The following is a 14,995-nucleotide window of genomic DNA, read 5'->3' as shown; positions in this document are numbered from 1 at the left end:
GAACAGGCCCTTCAGCCCTCCAAGCCTGCACCGACCATGCTGCCCGACTTAACTAAAACCCCCTACACTTCTGGGGACCATATCCCTCTATTCCCATCTCATTCATGTACTTGGGCCAAAGTGGAGAAAAGAAGGCCAGGATTATACTTACTCGGCAGGGTGATCCGACCTGGGCAGAGGAGCGTGAGGATTGATAGAGGTTGATTCGGTCCAGCTAGATCTGATGATTGAAAACTGAAACATTTATGCATCAAATGCAAGGAGCAATTTATGCTTCATAAACATTTCTGCACTTGTTTCACTGTGCACCCAGTGACTGTTTCACCCTTTCTCAATGTAAGTTTATTACTAACCAATTCAAAGCTCTTTCCATTCTGTAAATATTTAAATAGTACCTTCAGCCTCAAAGTATTTCATAGAAATCATAGAAACCCTACAGTACAGAAAGAGGCCATTCGGCCCATCGAGGCTGTACCGACCACAATCCCACCCAGGCCCTACCCCCATATCCCGACATATTTTACCCACTAATCCCTCTAACCTACGCATCTCAGGACACTAAGGGGCAATTTTAGCATGGCCAATCAACCTAACCCACACATCTTTGGACTGTGGGAGGAAACCGGAGCACCCGGAGGAAACCCACGCAGACACAAGGAGAATGTGCAAACTCCACACAGACAGTGACCCAAGCCGGGAATCGAACCCAGGTCCCTGGAACTGTGAAGCAGCAGTGCTAACCATTGTGCTACCGTGCCGCCCGATATTTACTCTGTATAATTTCCTAAATTGTCTGTCGTCTTGGTTTAATAGCTGGCATGACACTTTTGCCGACATTTGTACTAATTTGCCTGAGATTGCAGGTAGCTCAAACATGGCAAGTGCAATTGCTCTGTCAGGCAACAGTTTGAGATTAAACTTAATCACCAGTAGTAACAGGAGTTTGCAGCTAGGTGGTAGCAGTGAACTAGCAATATTGTCCAAATATTCCGGTCTCTTATCACCCACTAGACCGCAAGAACATGGAAAGAGCAGGAATGATAATCTGCCATTCAATCTCCCCCCTCAGTGGTGATGTTACAAGACAAGGTCAGTGAAAGCTGAATTTGTTTCTGCCACAGTGCATAAAGTACAATTGCCTGAGCGCTTGGAGTAATTTAAATGGATTAATATCCTTCTATGGCAACATGGGGATCATGATGTGGAGATGCCGGCGTTGGACTGGGGTAAACACAGTAAGAAGTTTAACAACACCAGGTTAAAGTCCAACAGGTTTATTTGGTAGCAAAAGCCACACAAGCTTTCGAGGCTCTAAGCCCCTTCTTCACCTGAAGAAGGGGCTTAGAGCCTCGAAAGCTTGTGTGGCTTTTGCTACCAAATAAACCTTTTGGACTTTAACCTGGTGTTGTTAAACTTCTTAACATGGGGATTCCAGGGATAAATTTACTGATAGAAATCAAAACTACAAACAAACTACATTCTGCTTAGAAAAGGACTGATGTGGATGACATCTGAGAAAAGATGCACTCCACAATGTATAAAGTCTACTTGATGGATATATGACCATATATATTTTCCTCCTTCAGTTCTTATTGCCTATTTTCCTAGCCAACAATATATTGTGGAAATGTCTGACTCTTTAAGCAAATCAATGTGATCAATGTCTGATTGCATTACATAAGAGTCTTCTGGTCATATTAAATTAATTTTCTTTCACCATCATTAGCTATCACATGTGTATGTCGCAACAAAAATAACAGCTTTATTCCTGGATCACATCTATTTGCTGGTGACCTGAATTTCAAATCTAGGTTAGCTCAATCATAAGACCTTGCTTTTCCATCTTTATATACAGCACTTATCTTTGCCTCTGTCTTGAACCATCTGTTGCTGAAACTCCTATCCATGCCTTTGACACCTTCAGACTCAACCATTTTCCAATGTCCTACTCAATAGGTCAAACAACATCAGCGGGGAGAAAAAACAGAGTTACCATTTCATGTCAATGCTCCTTCATTACAAATGGCAAAAGTTATAAATATATTTGATTTTAAGCTGGTGAAATGAGAGAGCAAACATACAAAAGGGAAGGTCTGTAATTGGGTGCAAGACAAGAGAGATTACATGTGTTATGATCTCAAGGGAGACTATTAACTTTTGAAAAGAAATTCAAACTCCATAATTAACTGAAAGGACTATGTCACAAGGTTTCACATTTAAACAAAAACTTCTACTGTACAAGAATTAAACAAAGAAAGTACTATTAACTTAATATTATGGGGGGGATTCTCTGGCCTTCCAGTGGCATCTTTCTCGTGGCAGGATGTGATGCACCTTTGGCCAGTGGCGGGAGCTTCTGGTCCTACCAATGTCAATGGGATTTCCCATTGACCACTCTCAACACTGCCGGGAAACAAATGGCAGGGGTGCGCAGTCAGCGGGACCAGAAGATCCCATAGCGTGAACAGCTGGAAGATTCTGGCCTATATTTCATAAACCTTTATTCTTTAAACCTACAAATTTTCAAATCTTAACAGCCACTTTCTGTTCTGTTTTTAATTCCACGCCAGAGTTCCCCTGTACTTTCCAGCATCTTGAGAGTTCTGTCACTTCTTCTGAGGCAAAACCAAGATGTGCCACAACTCCCAGGAATCCACTTTGTTTCCCCTCAGTTTTCCTGCTATTATTTTCCTGCTATTATCCTGAGATTTCTTGGGATCCTTCCACCAGCATTCGGTCAGGTGATCCTTCAGTTCTCTTTATAACTGTAGATAACCAGCACAAGCATGGCTCCACTGCTGTTTGCTCAGTGACTCCAAAATCAGAAAACACCCTTTGCTTCTGATAGCCCTTTGCTACTGGTCTCAGCTTTTTCCAAGCCCCACTGCTGGCAGATTTCTCTCTTTCTCTGCCTTTGTCTATGAGAAAACAAACAGATGAATCAAAGCAAAAGACTGTTTTCCTGCAATCCACCCCACAGCAATGTGGCACATCTGGGATGTCTGACATAGAGATTTCAACTTGAAGTTTAATTCCCAAGAAAGATATATGGATAGTTCATAAACTTCCCTTGTTTATCAGTTGCTTTTCAGCCCCCTCCTCTCCCCCCTCCCCCACTCCACTCCACTTGCGAGAATCACATGATGACACCTTATGCACAAGTGCCGTCAATTCGCTGAAAAAAACGGTGAGAAAATCTACCTTTTTCTCGCCCATTCAACACTTAGAATTTTTTTGTGAAAATTCCGCCTGAGGCAATTTTGATAGAAATCAAAGTTGAAAAACACTGTGGGCACTAAAACCACAGTTTTGCACAGTAAGGAAAATGGTGGAAACTCTGGGATAGATGTTACAGTTTTGAACTCCAGTCACACGACGGTTGCCATATTAAAAATTTGGAACATAGGCCAGTAGAACCAATTTATAGATCTCAATTTCCAAGCCTTTTTTTTTTACAGGTAACCTCTGTGCCTGAATTCCTGGTGCAGCCTGGTGTGGACTCTGCTATTTTTATGCCATGGTTGTCATTAGCATCATTCTGTAAAATGCAGCACTAATTTTCTTTGCATATTTGTCCTTTTTAATAACAGATTGGACTCTTTGGACATTACAGAAACACACTGTCAGCACTGTGAGGAACTGATGCAGCTGGCTGAAGAATGTAGATATGCCCATGAGTATGGAGAGTTATGCCTTACTGAAGAGAAAAAACATCCTAATAGTCTTCCCGAGGAAGAACTCAACGTTGGAGAGCAATGTAACAAGCTGACCATTAATCATACAAAAGAAAATAGCCAGAACACTGACAGAAAAGCCGTTTCTGACCCAGTTCAGACTGCTGTTACCTATACTTCTGAAAACAGAAAGCAAAATGATTATTTACCCATTGCTTGTCAGGATTCGGAGCGCAATGACCCCAGACTAATTGCAAACCAGGAGAGGACTGCAATTTCTCTGCAGGATTCCAGAACAAGGAAAGGCCCAATACATTCTGAGTACAACAGAATAGCGTCAGAACCACAGAATAAAGAGAGTTTGAGAGGGAAGCGACAACAACATATTTCAGAAGACAACTTAAAAAAGTAATAACACTATATTTATGTCCTTATCATTTGTGTATTGTATTTTAGATGCTATTTCAGAATATTTGAATAAGCCAAATAAGCACCAGTGCCTGAGACTATTTAATCTATAGCAGAAGCCACAATTTATAGTAATTACAATTCATTACATGCTATCAAACGTCTGTTTCTATAATTATGGCCTCGTGTTTTGCATTACATTTATGTTGTATGGTGTAGCTGGTATATACTGGAGGTGGTAGATTAATATCTGAAGCATGGGTTCAACGTGATTTTCCCTTTCTTAGACACAGGGAAATAATGGATCGTAATACTTTAGTGCTGTGTCATCCAGCTGTGCAGTAGAAAAGGGTATTTTTGACTTTGTTTCACTCTCTTAAACTTTGACTTTTAATATTTACTGTGATCATTGTGATATTTGTGCTGTGTTACACTATCTTCCTCCCTTACTGTGCCTGGCTTATTATTTTTGATTCTTTCTATATGGTTTTCTAGTTTAACCTTGTGAAAATGACCAAAGCCAGCCAAAACTTTAATTTATTAAGTTTCAATATTCAACAAGAAGAACTAGCTGCCCAAGCACTGTGGTGTGTTAAAGGAAATGTGCAGTATGCTTTGGCCAGCAGCTTTGTAGAGAGAGGCAATTCTCAATTTTAGTAAACACAGAATTTTGGTTTGGTTTTCTTCACACATAGCTTCTATTTTATTTTTAGGTAGAATCGTAGAATGGTCACAGCACGGAAGGAGGCCATTCAGCTCATCTGTACCAGCTCTGCACAAAAGCAATTCATCTTGTGCAGCTCCCCTGCCTATTCCCTGTAGCTCTTTTACCTCTTCAGATAATGATCCAGTTCTCTTTTGAAAGCCAGGATTGAATCTGCCTCCTACACACTCTCGTACAGTGGATAAGCTCAGTTAGTTCAAAATCCAGCAATTTGCACCTAGTTTTCTTTTCATGAGTTGAACATCAGTCAGGCATCCAGTTCACCTGGTTCCATGAATTTGCTTTTGCCCTTTTTGCCCTACGTCTTTTTCCCTTCAGTGACTTTATAGCGAAGATAATTTATTTTATCCACTCTTACCTCTGAAAGAAAAGAAAGACAGACTTGAATTTATAAAGCGTCTTCCACGATCTCAGGATGTTCTAAAGTCCATTAAAACCAGTGAAGTACTTTTGAAGTGTGGTCGCTTGTTCTAGTATAGGAAATATTTGTCTAATATTGTTTTAAAAATTGTCCAATGTTGTTATGAGGGGCATTTGAATATTTACAAGCTACGAAGTGTTTTTTAATCTTATCTGTCCTATATGATATTGAAGAAATTCATCATTTATGCACAATTGTTCTTCAGAATGAAAATGAAGTTGCACTAACAGAAATATTCCTAGGCAAGAATATTTTCTTACTGGTTTACGATGGTGATCACTGCACTGGTGTTTACCTTAAAACATGATAGCTGATGCAAATTGGAGTAGAGATATAATTAACCTGGATTTATGTCAGTGTTGCGGCCTTTATTTTGGGATAGTAGACAATTGTTCTACTTCTTAAGTCAGGAAATAACACATACTAACCAAGGGGAAAGCAGCAGGAATTTCAGCACAAGCACAATATCAATAATTTGCATTTAGTTAGCACCTTTAATGTGGCATAACATCACAAGGCTCTTCACAAAAGTGATTTTGGGCAAAAGTTGACACCAAACCAAAGAAGCAGATATTAGAAAGGGTGGCTAAAAGCTTGGTCAAAGATATAGGTTTTAAGGAGGGTCTTAATGTGAGAGAGAGGGACAGATTTAGTGGCAAATTTCAAAGCTTAGGGCCAGATGGTTGAAGGCATGATGCTAAAGGTGATACGAAAGATATGAGGCCAGACCTTGTGAAGCACAGTTATTAAGGGTTTGTGAGCTAGATGAGGTAACAGAGATAAATAGGAGTAATGGCATGAAGCGATTTGAATCCAAGAATTAAAAAAATTAAAACTCTTAAGGCATTTGGAGATCAGGAAGTAAGATAGATCAGCGAGTATGGGAGTGAGGAGTGAGCGAAACTTGATGCAGGTTAGGATATGGGCAGAAGAATTATAGATGAGCTGGAGTTTGGGGAGTGTGGATGCTGGGTGGCCAAACAGAAGAGCATTAGAACAATTGTTTCTTGAGGTGACAAAGGCATGGATGGGAGTTTCGTCAGCAGAGTAACAGCGACAGCCATTGTTATAGAGATGGAATAGGTGGTCTTTCTGTTGGAGAGAATTTGGGATCATAAGATTGGTTTTGGGGTCAAATGGGAACGTGATGTTGTTAACAGTCAACTTCATCCTTTGGCAATGGCGGGGATGGAAGCTGAGGCAAAGGTTTGGAGTTTGTTGCAGAGCTGAAGATGATGATTTTAGTCTCCTCGATGTTTTACTGAAGGAATTTGTGTCTCATCCACAGCTGGATATTAGGGAAGCAAGTTGACAACACAGAGGGTAAAGGAGGGGTCGGGAGGAATCATGGAAACGTATAGCTGGGAGTTGTAAACGTACAATTTGGAACTGTCACCTCTGGATGATATAACCTGGAGGCACATATATGAGGAAGAAGTTGGTAGAAATAGATCACTGGGGACTCTAAAGATAACACTGGGGGCAGGAAAGATAACCATTTATAAAATAAGTAACAGGAAGAAAAACTAATTTTTTCTCTAATAAATTCTCATTATTGGCCAATGAAAGTTTAAGTTATAATTGAGTCAAAACCCCTCAAAGCAAAATTAGAATCACTTGATCAATTAATGGATGGATGGTTGCAATGTTGGTTTGTGTTTTAAATAATTACTTGCTGTTTCTCCTGATTAACAATAATGCATTTCCAAATCTTTGTGTTGACAGCTATGCAGCTACAGTCTTACAGTCTCACTGGCGGGGATATAATATTCGTAGACAAATTCACATGTACATGGTACTTCATAATGCTGCTTCAGTGATTCAGTCTGCATGGAGAGATTACAACAATAAAGTTGCTTCACGGAACACTGCCCAAGCTCCAGCTAAGAAATGGAAGATATTTGGTGGGAATGAGGAGAGAAGACATAGAGCAGTCACCGTCATTCAGGTTAGAGAAGTATATCTTTATGCATATTTGCTGAAGTGAAATAGGAAAGAATTTAACATAACTTTTTCCCAGGGTGGAAGAGTCAATTACTAGGGGGCATAGGTTTAAGGTGTGAGGAGCAAGGTTGAAAGGAGATGTGCGAGGCAAGTTATTTACACAGAGGGTGCCGAGGAGGTAGTGGAAGCAGGTACGATAGTGACTTTTAATGATTAGGAAGGGAATAGAAGAATATGGTCCCCAGAAGGGTAAGGGGTTTCTGTTCAGTCGGGCAGCATGGTCGGTGCAGGTGTGGAGGGCCGAAGGACCTGTTTCTGTGCTATAATTTTCTTTGTTTTTCGTTCTATAATTGTTGCACTTCAACAGTAAAAGAACTTGTTCAGTATGAACTCAATTGGACAAGTGTACCATGCTTGCTCAAAATGTGATTTTGGGCCCCCAAAGCTCTTCCCCACTGTGGTTTTCCTTGTGTCCTGTGTGTGTCTGTTGTAGACTAATTGATAAAGTTTGATTATTATTAGTCAACAGCTCCATTATCAACAGCAATAGCAACTACTTATAGGCTTTATATCGGGCCTTTAATAATTATCATTAGTAATTATCATTGGGTAATGCAGCCACCAAGATGATAGATGCATAGAAACATCAAAACATTATACCACAGAAGGGGAGCATTCGGCTCATTGGGCAGGAGTTTACAGCCTCGCTCGTCCCGAAACTGTAAATTCCCGCCCGAGGTCAACGGACCTTCCCATGGTCTGCCCCTCGCTCGCTCCAATTCCTGTGGAGGGCGGGACGGTAAAATTCTAGCCATTGTGCCTGTGGCTGCCAAAAAAAGAGCTTGACAGCTTGATTCCATTTTCCAGCTCTTGGTCTGTTACCCTGTAGATTATGGCATTTCAAGTGCCTATCAATATGTTTCAAGTACGATGAGGTTTCTGCCTCAACCACCCTTTCAGGCAGTGAGTTTCAGATCCCCACCATCTTCAGAATGAAAAAAAATCTCCTTAACTTGCCTCTAATCCTCTGCCAATTGCTTTAAATCTGTCTCCTGGTTATTGACCTCTCAGCCAAATGAATCATTTCCATCAACTCAGGATAGGCCTTTCATTATTGTATGTGCCTCTATTAAGACTCCCTTCAGCCTCCTCTGTTACAAAGAAAACAATCCAAGACTTTCCACTCTTCTCATAGCTAAAATTCCCCATTCTTAGCACCATCCTTGTAAATCTCTTTGTACTGTCACTAGTGTGATCAGTTTCTGTAATGTGTGGCCAGAACGGTACACAGTGCTCTAGCTGTGGCCTAAGTATTGTTTTTATACAATTCCAGCATTACTTCCCTGCTGTTATATTCTATATCTCACTAAATAGAGGAAAATATTCCATATGCCTTCTTTACCAACTACTACTTGCCCTGCTACCTTCAAGGATCTATAAACGTGCACTTCAAGGTCCCTCTGTTCTTCTACATTTCTCAGTATTCGACCATTTACTGTGCATTTATTTGCCCTTGCTTGCCTCCACAAATGCATTTTACCTCATACTTCTCTGGTTAACTTTCATTTGCTGCTTTTCTGTCCACCTGGTCAGTCTATTAACATTTTTCTGCAGTCTACAGCATTCTTCTTCACTATCAACCACACAGCCAATTTTTTAATCATCTAAACTTCTTAATCATGCCTACTATATTTAAGTATAAATCATTAATATGCACCACAAACAACAAAGGACTTAGAACTGAGCCCTGCAAAAAACTACTGGAAACAGCCTTCCGGTCACAAAGAAATACTCATCAACACTTTGCTTTCTGCCACAGAACCAATTTTTGGCTCCAACTTACCACTTGTCCTTGGATCTCATGGCTCTTACATTTTTGACCAGACTACCATATGGGACCTTAATAAAAGTCTTACTAAAATCAATGTAAACTACAAGAAACACAAACCCTCACTGACCCTTGTTACCTCATCAGAAAATTCAATTAAGTTAGTCAGACAAGACTCTCCCTTAACAAAACCTTGGTGATTGTACTTGGTTAATCTGTCCCTCAGAATTTTTCCAATAATTTTCGTTCCACTGAAGTTAGGTTGACCATCCTATAACCGTGTCCTCCCTTTTTAAGCAATGGTATGACATAACTATAATCTAGTCCTCTGGCACCACATCTGTAGGATTGTAAAGTGATAGTTCGAGCCTCTGCTATCTCCCCCTTGTTTCTCTGACTTCACCCTGGTATAAATTTCCTGGCACTTTATCCACTTTCAAAGATGCTAAATCCCATCATATTTCCATTCTCAGTATGTATGTTTATGCCATCCAGCATTTTGCATTCCCTTTAAATACAATGGCCTATAACTTCTGAGCTTTAGGCAGTGTATCCGTGAGGCATACCCCACAGATATCTCCCACTTTCTATTCCATTTTAGCTTTGATAAGTATCTCCCACTTTCTATGCCTTTCAGCTTTGACAAAGGGTCATCTGGACTCGAAATATCAGCTCTTTTCTCTCCTTACAGATGCTGACAGACCTGCTGAGATTTTCCAGCATTTTCTCTTTTGGTTCCAGATTCTAGCATCCGCAGTAGTTTGCTTTTATCCCCTGAGATGTGCTCATGAACACCCAACCCTGGAGGTTCCCAGGTAGGGAATGCATGACAATTCCCAGGAAATTCAAACTTCCTTTGAGCAATTGATCTGAATTGGTAACCATCTTATAATTGAAACCGCAATTAAACCGCAAACTTTGAATGGTTCTGACTGTTTTACAGAAATAGTTACCCAGAAAAACTTAGAAGAATCAAAACCACTTTTAGCTTCTGGGTAACTATAGCACTGGCCAGTCTGATAGCCCACAGGACTCCCCCCGCCCACAATACCCTCCCCAAACCCCCATGTGACACCTTCTACCCCCACTGACCCCAACAGCACTCTGCCCTGGCATCCCCACTATCCCCTGATTCCTCAAAGGACTATGCCTCCCCCAAATACCTGAACCACATAAGGCTTCCCACCCCCCCTTTACCCCCCAAATTGGGCTAATTCAGACCCCAATGTCCATCCGTTGGCCCACCTGATGCCCCCCCACCCCTAAACCCTACCCATTTACCTTATACACTTATCTTCTCCCTGGCTTGTCAAATTGGCTGGACTTTCAAACTTACCTGGTTTGTGGCAGCTAGTCAAAAAGGGGGCGGTCGTGTCTCAGTTACCTTTGACTGTGCTACCCTCAACTGTTAACCATGGGAACCCGTTGCACTGCACAGATTTTACCCGACCTCTGTCAGAGGTTGGGTAAGATAGGAGCAGCTTCATTTTAAGGTAAGAAATTGGGAACAAAGTGGCAATCTGATTCAAAAGCCACGCCAACAGAGGTTATGGGCCTATATCTGTATCAGTGCCCCTTCGTGTCCCAAAATGTGTATATTAGATGGATTAGCCATGGTAGATGTGGGGTTATGGGGATGGGATGGGGGGGAGAGGGCCTGGGTAAGATACTCTGTCAGAGAGTCGGTGCAGACTCAATGGGCCGAATGGCCTCCTTCTGCAATGTAGGGATGCTATGATTCTGTGCGCCACTGTTTTTATAATCTCTCTTTACTTCCCAGGTTCCTTTCTAACTTAATTCCTGCATTTGCGATACTCTAGATTTTCTGCAGTATTAAGTTCTCACTATCCCTGACACCGACTTCCTTTTCTTTTCCTTATCCTGCTCCTTATGCCCTTTGACATCCATTTCTTCGGAGCCAGTAGACCTTTTTGAGCTGTGAACTGTCTGTCTGTTTAAGTTGCGATAGTCAGCCATTATTTTAGCCACCCTTCCAGTGGTGAACTCCCAAAGAAATATACATGAAACTAACCCCAGAAACTTTGAGGTCAGTAGTAGGACATTCAGTCAGGCAAATGAAGTACCTGTCCTGCCACACTTCTGGCAAATGCCAATGTATAACCTCAGCTAACCATTTATTTATCAAAGTGCTACAGTGGAACTGAGACATCTGTGTTTTCTTAACAATTCTGACCACTGAAAATTTCATGTTACTAGTTAGTGATGTTATTGCAATACTTAGCGCAGGATTTTCCAGCCTGCATACCACCAGGATCACCCGGTCCCACCGAAAGTCAATATAAATTTACTGGGCTGCCGAATCTCCTGTGGCGGGTTCCACCACGACGGGGCTGGAAAATCCCAGCCTTAGTTTGAATGAAATGCAGTACAAAGTCCAAAAGATAAAATAGATTGTTGATTATTTTCATTTTTATGTCTTTGAATCCTGTTTATACTGCATTTTGTTTTTTGTGAAAGCTATGTGCAATTCTGAAGACTTCAGCATTTACCAATTTCTGGACATACTAATGGCTGGCTTTTCCCTTCCTGGGAAACAAAGGTCAGACAGACAAGCAGGGAGAGTTTCTAGTCCTGTCTGAGACACTAGCCCACCAGCTTGTCTCCTGGAAGCCACCTCCAGGTACCTAAACTGGCCCTTGCCATTTTCAGGAATCTAGATATCCGTTGGGAAGTCCCAGGTCAACTCACTTAATTGGCCTCAATGGGCTCTGACCATGTTGTCTACCCACCACCTTCTGGCAGATAGCGCCGCCATCTATCCTATGTCGCACCTCCACAAAAGTGGCCCAGATGTGGGATGGAGCTGGTTAATCGGCAGGTCATCCAGCAAGGCTATTTTCAACCCCCACTGGCCTCCATTCCGGCCCAGCAGTTGCTCAAAATCCTGCCCCTAGTGTCAGGAACAAATATTCACCCTGTCAATAATAACATGGGTCAGTTGAAACTCCATCCACATTCCTCCATCAATCTACAAAACCAAAGAGCAATCCAATTCTTCTGTTGTTCAAGTGTGACATTTCTCTTTTTTACACCAGTCATTTTCATACATCCCCAAGTGACATTGCCCAGTTAGAACTAAATTTTAATGCCTGTCATCATTTCATTTGGATTGTCCTAACATCTACCGTGGGACTGATGCTTATTTCCCATCATTTGTGACCAGAATCATAAGTGTTATAGCCCTCCAACTCCATGCCTGATTCATCATATCAATCACTTCCAGAGCTCAGCTCCTTCTGCTCATATTTGCTCTTGCTTTTTGAGAAGAATATTTTGAAAAAATGCTTTTCTTTACTCTGCCCCATTTCTCTGCCATCAGCAGTTAAACTCTTTCACAGTGGATCAAAGGAGAGAACATGCATTTGAGATACTGATCAACTATGACCTAATTGAATGGTGGAGCAGGCCCAAGAATTTCCTCCTTCTGTTATGTTCCAAATTTAAAATGTCCATTCCCGCTATTGCACATGGAACAAGGAAGAGTTTCCCAAGAACATGTTAATTTCTTCATTTTGGTTTTCATATTTTAGGTGCACGAAATCCATGAAACCGGTTGTATCAATTTACCCTAAGTAATTTCAAGCTATTTTGCCCTTTATTCGTGTTTTTGCTGAATCTTGTAATGAATCTTGAATGAATGGTACTGTAAATAAAAAAAATATTTTTAGGCCTGTGATGGTGAAATTACCACATTTCTTGCAGTTTACAGAAAAGGTGGTTATAGCTGTTTAGAAACACTGTTGTTTGTTCATTTATGTCTAGAAATTAAGGGACAAATGTTCTGCATTCAACGTCCAACTCAGTGTAAATACTGTCATTCTTTTGTTTGCGGATTATTTAGTTTTCGGTGCTTTGATTTTATTTAAAAATTAAATACATTGTGGATTTATTTAGGCACATTGGCGAGGCTATCTCCTGCGGAAGAAGTTGTCTTATGCTTTAGCAGCTGTTCAAACTGAGGAAGATGATGTCTTCGAAGCAGTTGATTTGAGTGAATTTACATTTGATGAGGTAAATAAACATCATAGTATGTGTTCCTCAGAGATCTGTTATTTTTAAAATACTAAACAGACAATGATATAGCAGAAGTACCCCTTATGTCTCCATGCCAAGCTCTGGCTCTACAATGCCAATTGACCCACTGTACTTTTGAGAACTAATAAAGATTATGATGTAAAGTGAGATGTGCAACAAAAAGCACTGAAAAAATGTACTCCATTGACAATTTTTCCGATGGGGAAACAAGGGGCCCTATAAATGGGCGCGTAAACATGGTAAAGTCGGGTGAGAGGCCATTAACGCGATCCGCACCCACATCCGCGCAGATTGCCACTTTACCGAAACCCGGGAATGGCGGCGATTCGATTCACACCCAAAACGGGCGCAATGACGAGGCGGGTCAGATCATTCTCTGGTTGGGGGAGGAGGAGGGGAGTGAGGCCAGATCGTTGTCTGGTTGGGGGGGGAGGAGGAGGAGGCGGGTCAGATGTATCTCTGGGGGGGGGGGGCGTGAAAGAGCCGACCATTGTCTGGTGGTGGGGGAGGAGGAGGCGGGTCAGATGTTCCTCTGGAGGGGAGGGGGAGTGAGGCCAGACCATTCTTTGGGGGGCGGGGGGGAGTGAAGCCAGTTCGTTGTCAGAGAGGGGGCGGGGGGAGTGAGGCCAGATCGTTGTCTTTGGGGTGGGGGGGGGGGGGTGGGGGGAGGGAGGCGGGTAAGATGTAACTCGGGGCCGGTGGGGGGGGAGGCCTGATCGCTCACTGGTGGGGGGGGCAGATGGATCTCTGGTGGTGGGGGCGGGGGGGGGGTGCAGATGGATCTCTGGTGGTGGGGGGCAGATGGATCTCTGGTGGCGGGGGGTCAGATGGATCTCTGGTGGGGGGGCAGGGGGTCCACTGCCACTCTGTGGGCGATCGGTGGGGAGGGGAGGGGGGCAGGGGTGGCGATCGGTCTGGGTAGTGGAGGGGGTGGATAAAGGGGACAGTGATGTGTGTGGGTAGTGGGGGGGGTGGATAAGGGGGACAGTGATGTGTGTGGGTAGTGAGGGGGTGGATAAGGGTGACAGTGATGTGTGTGGGTAGAGGGGGGGTGGATAAGGGGGACAGAACAAAGAACAAAGAATAGTACAGCACAGGAAACAGACCCTTCGGCCCTCCAAGCCTGTGCCGCTCCTTGGTCCAACTAGACCAATCGTTTGTATCCCTCCATTCCCAGGCTGCTCATGTGACTATCCAGGTAAGTCTTAAATGATGTCAGCGTGCTTGCCTCCACCACCCTACTTGGCAGCGCATTCCAGGCCCCCACCACCCTCTGTGTAAAAAACATCCCTCTGATATCTGAGTTATACTTCGCCCCTCTCAGCTTGAGCCCGTGACCCCTCGTGATCGTCACCTCCGACCTGGGAAAAAGCTTCCCACTGTTCACCCTATCTATACCCTTCATAATCTTGTACACCTCTATTAGATCTCCCCTCATTCTCCGTCTTTCCAAGGAGAACAACCCCAGTCTACCCAATCTCTCCTCATAGCTAAGACCCTCCATACCAGGCAACATCCTGGTAAACCTTCTCTGCACTCTCTCCAACGCCTCCATGTCCTTCTGGTAGTGCGGCGACCAGAACTGGATGCAGTACTCCAAATGTGGCCTAACCAGCGTTCTATACAGCTGCATCATCAGACTCCAGCTTTTATACTCTATACCCCGTCCTATAAAGGCAAGCATACCATATGCCTTCTTCACCACCTTCTCCACCTGTGTTGCCACCGTCAAGGATTTGTGGACTTGCACACCTAGGTCCCTCTGTGTTTCTATACTCCTGATGACTCTGCCATTTATTGTATAACTCCTCCCTACATTATTTCTTCCAAAATGCATCACTTCGCATTTATCCGGATTAAACTCCATCTGCCACCTCTCCGCTCAATTTTCCAGCCTATCTACATCCTGCTGTATTGCCCGACAATGGTCTTCGCTATCC

General features: G+C 42.8%; 1 protein-coding gene across 1 annotated transcript in view; it reads left to right on the top strand.

The window, feature by feature from the left end:
- lrriq1 (leucine-rich repeats and IQ motif containing 1) overlaps window positions 1-14,995 on the top strand; it is a 147,667-nt gene that overhangs the window by 78,357 nt on the left and 54,315 nt on the right. The window contains 3 exon segments of the mRNA XM_078221103.1: window positions 3,591-4,082; window positions 6,953-7,175; window positions 12,915-13,031. Of these exon segments, the coding sequence (XP_078077229.1) occupies window positions 3,591-4,082; window positions 6,953-7,175; window positions 12,915-13,031 (832 nt within the window).

This window comes from Mustelus asterias, chromosome 9 (assembly GCF_964213995.1).
Source record: "Mustelus asterias chromosome 9, sMusAst1.hap1.1, whole genome shotgun sequence".
NCBI lineage: Eukaryota > Metazoa > Chordata > Chondrichthyes > Carcharhiniformes > Triakidae > Mustelus > Mustelus asterias.
The sequence above is the reverse complement of the archived record's forward strand: the minus strand, read 5'-3'. Positions and strand labels throughout refer to the sequence as shown.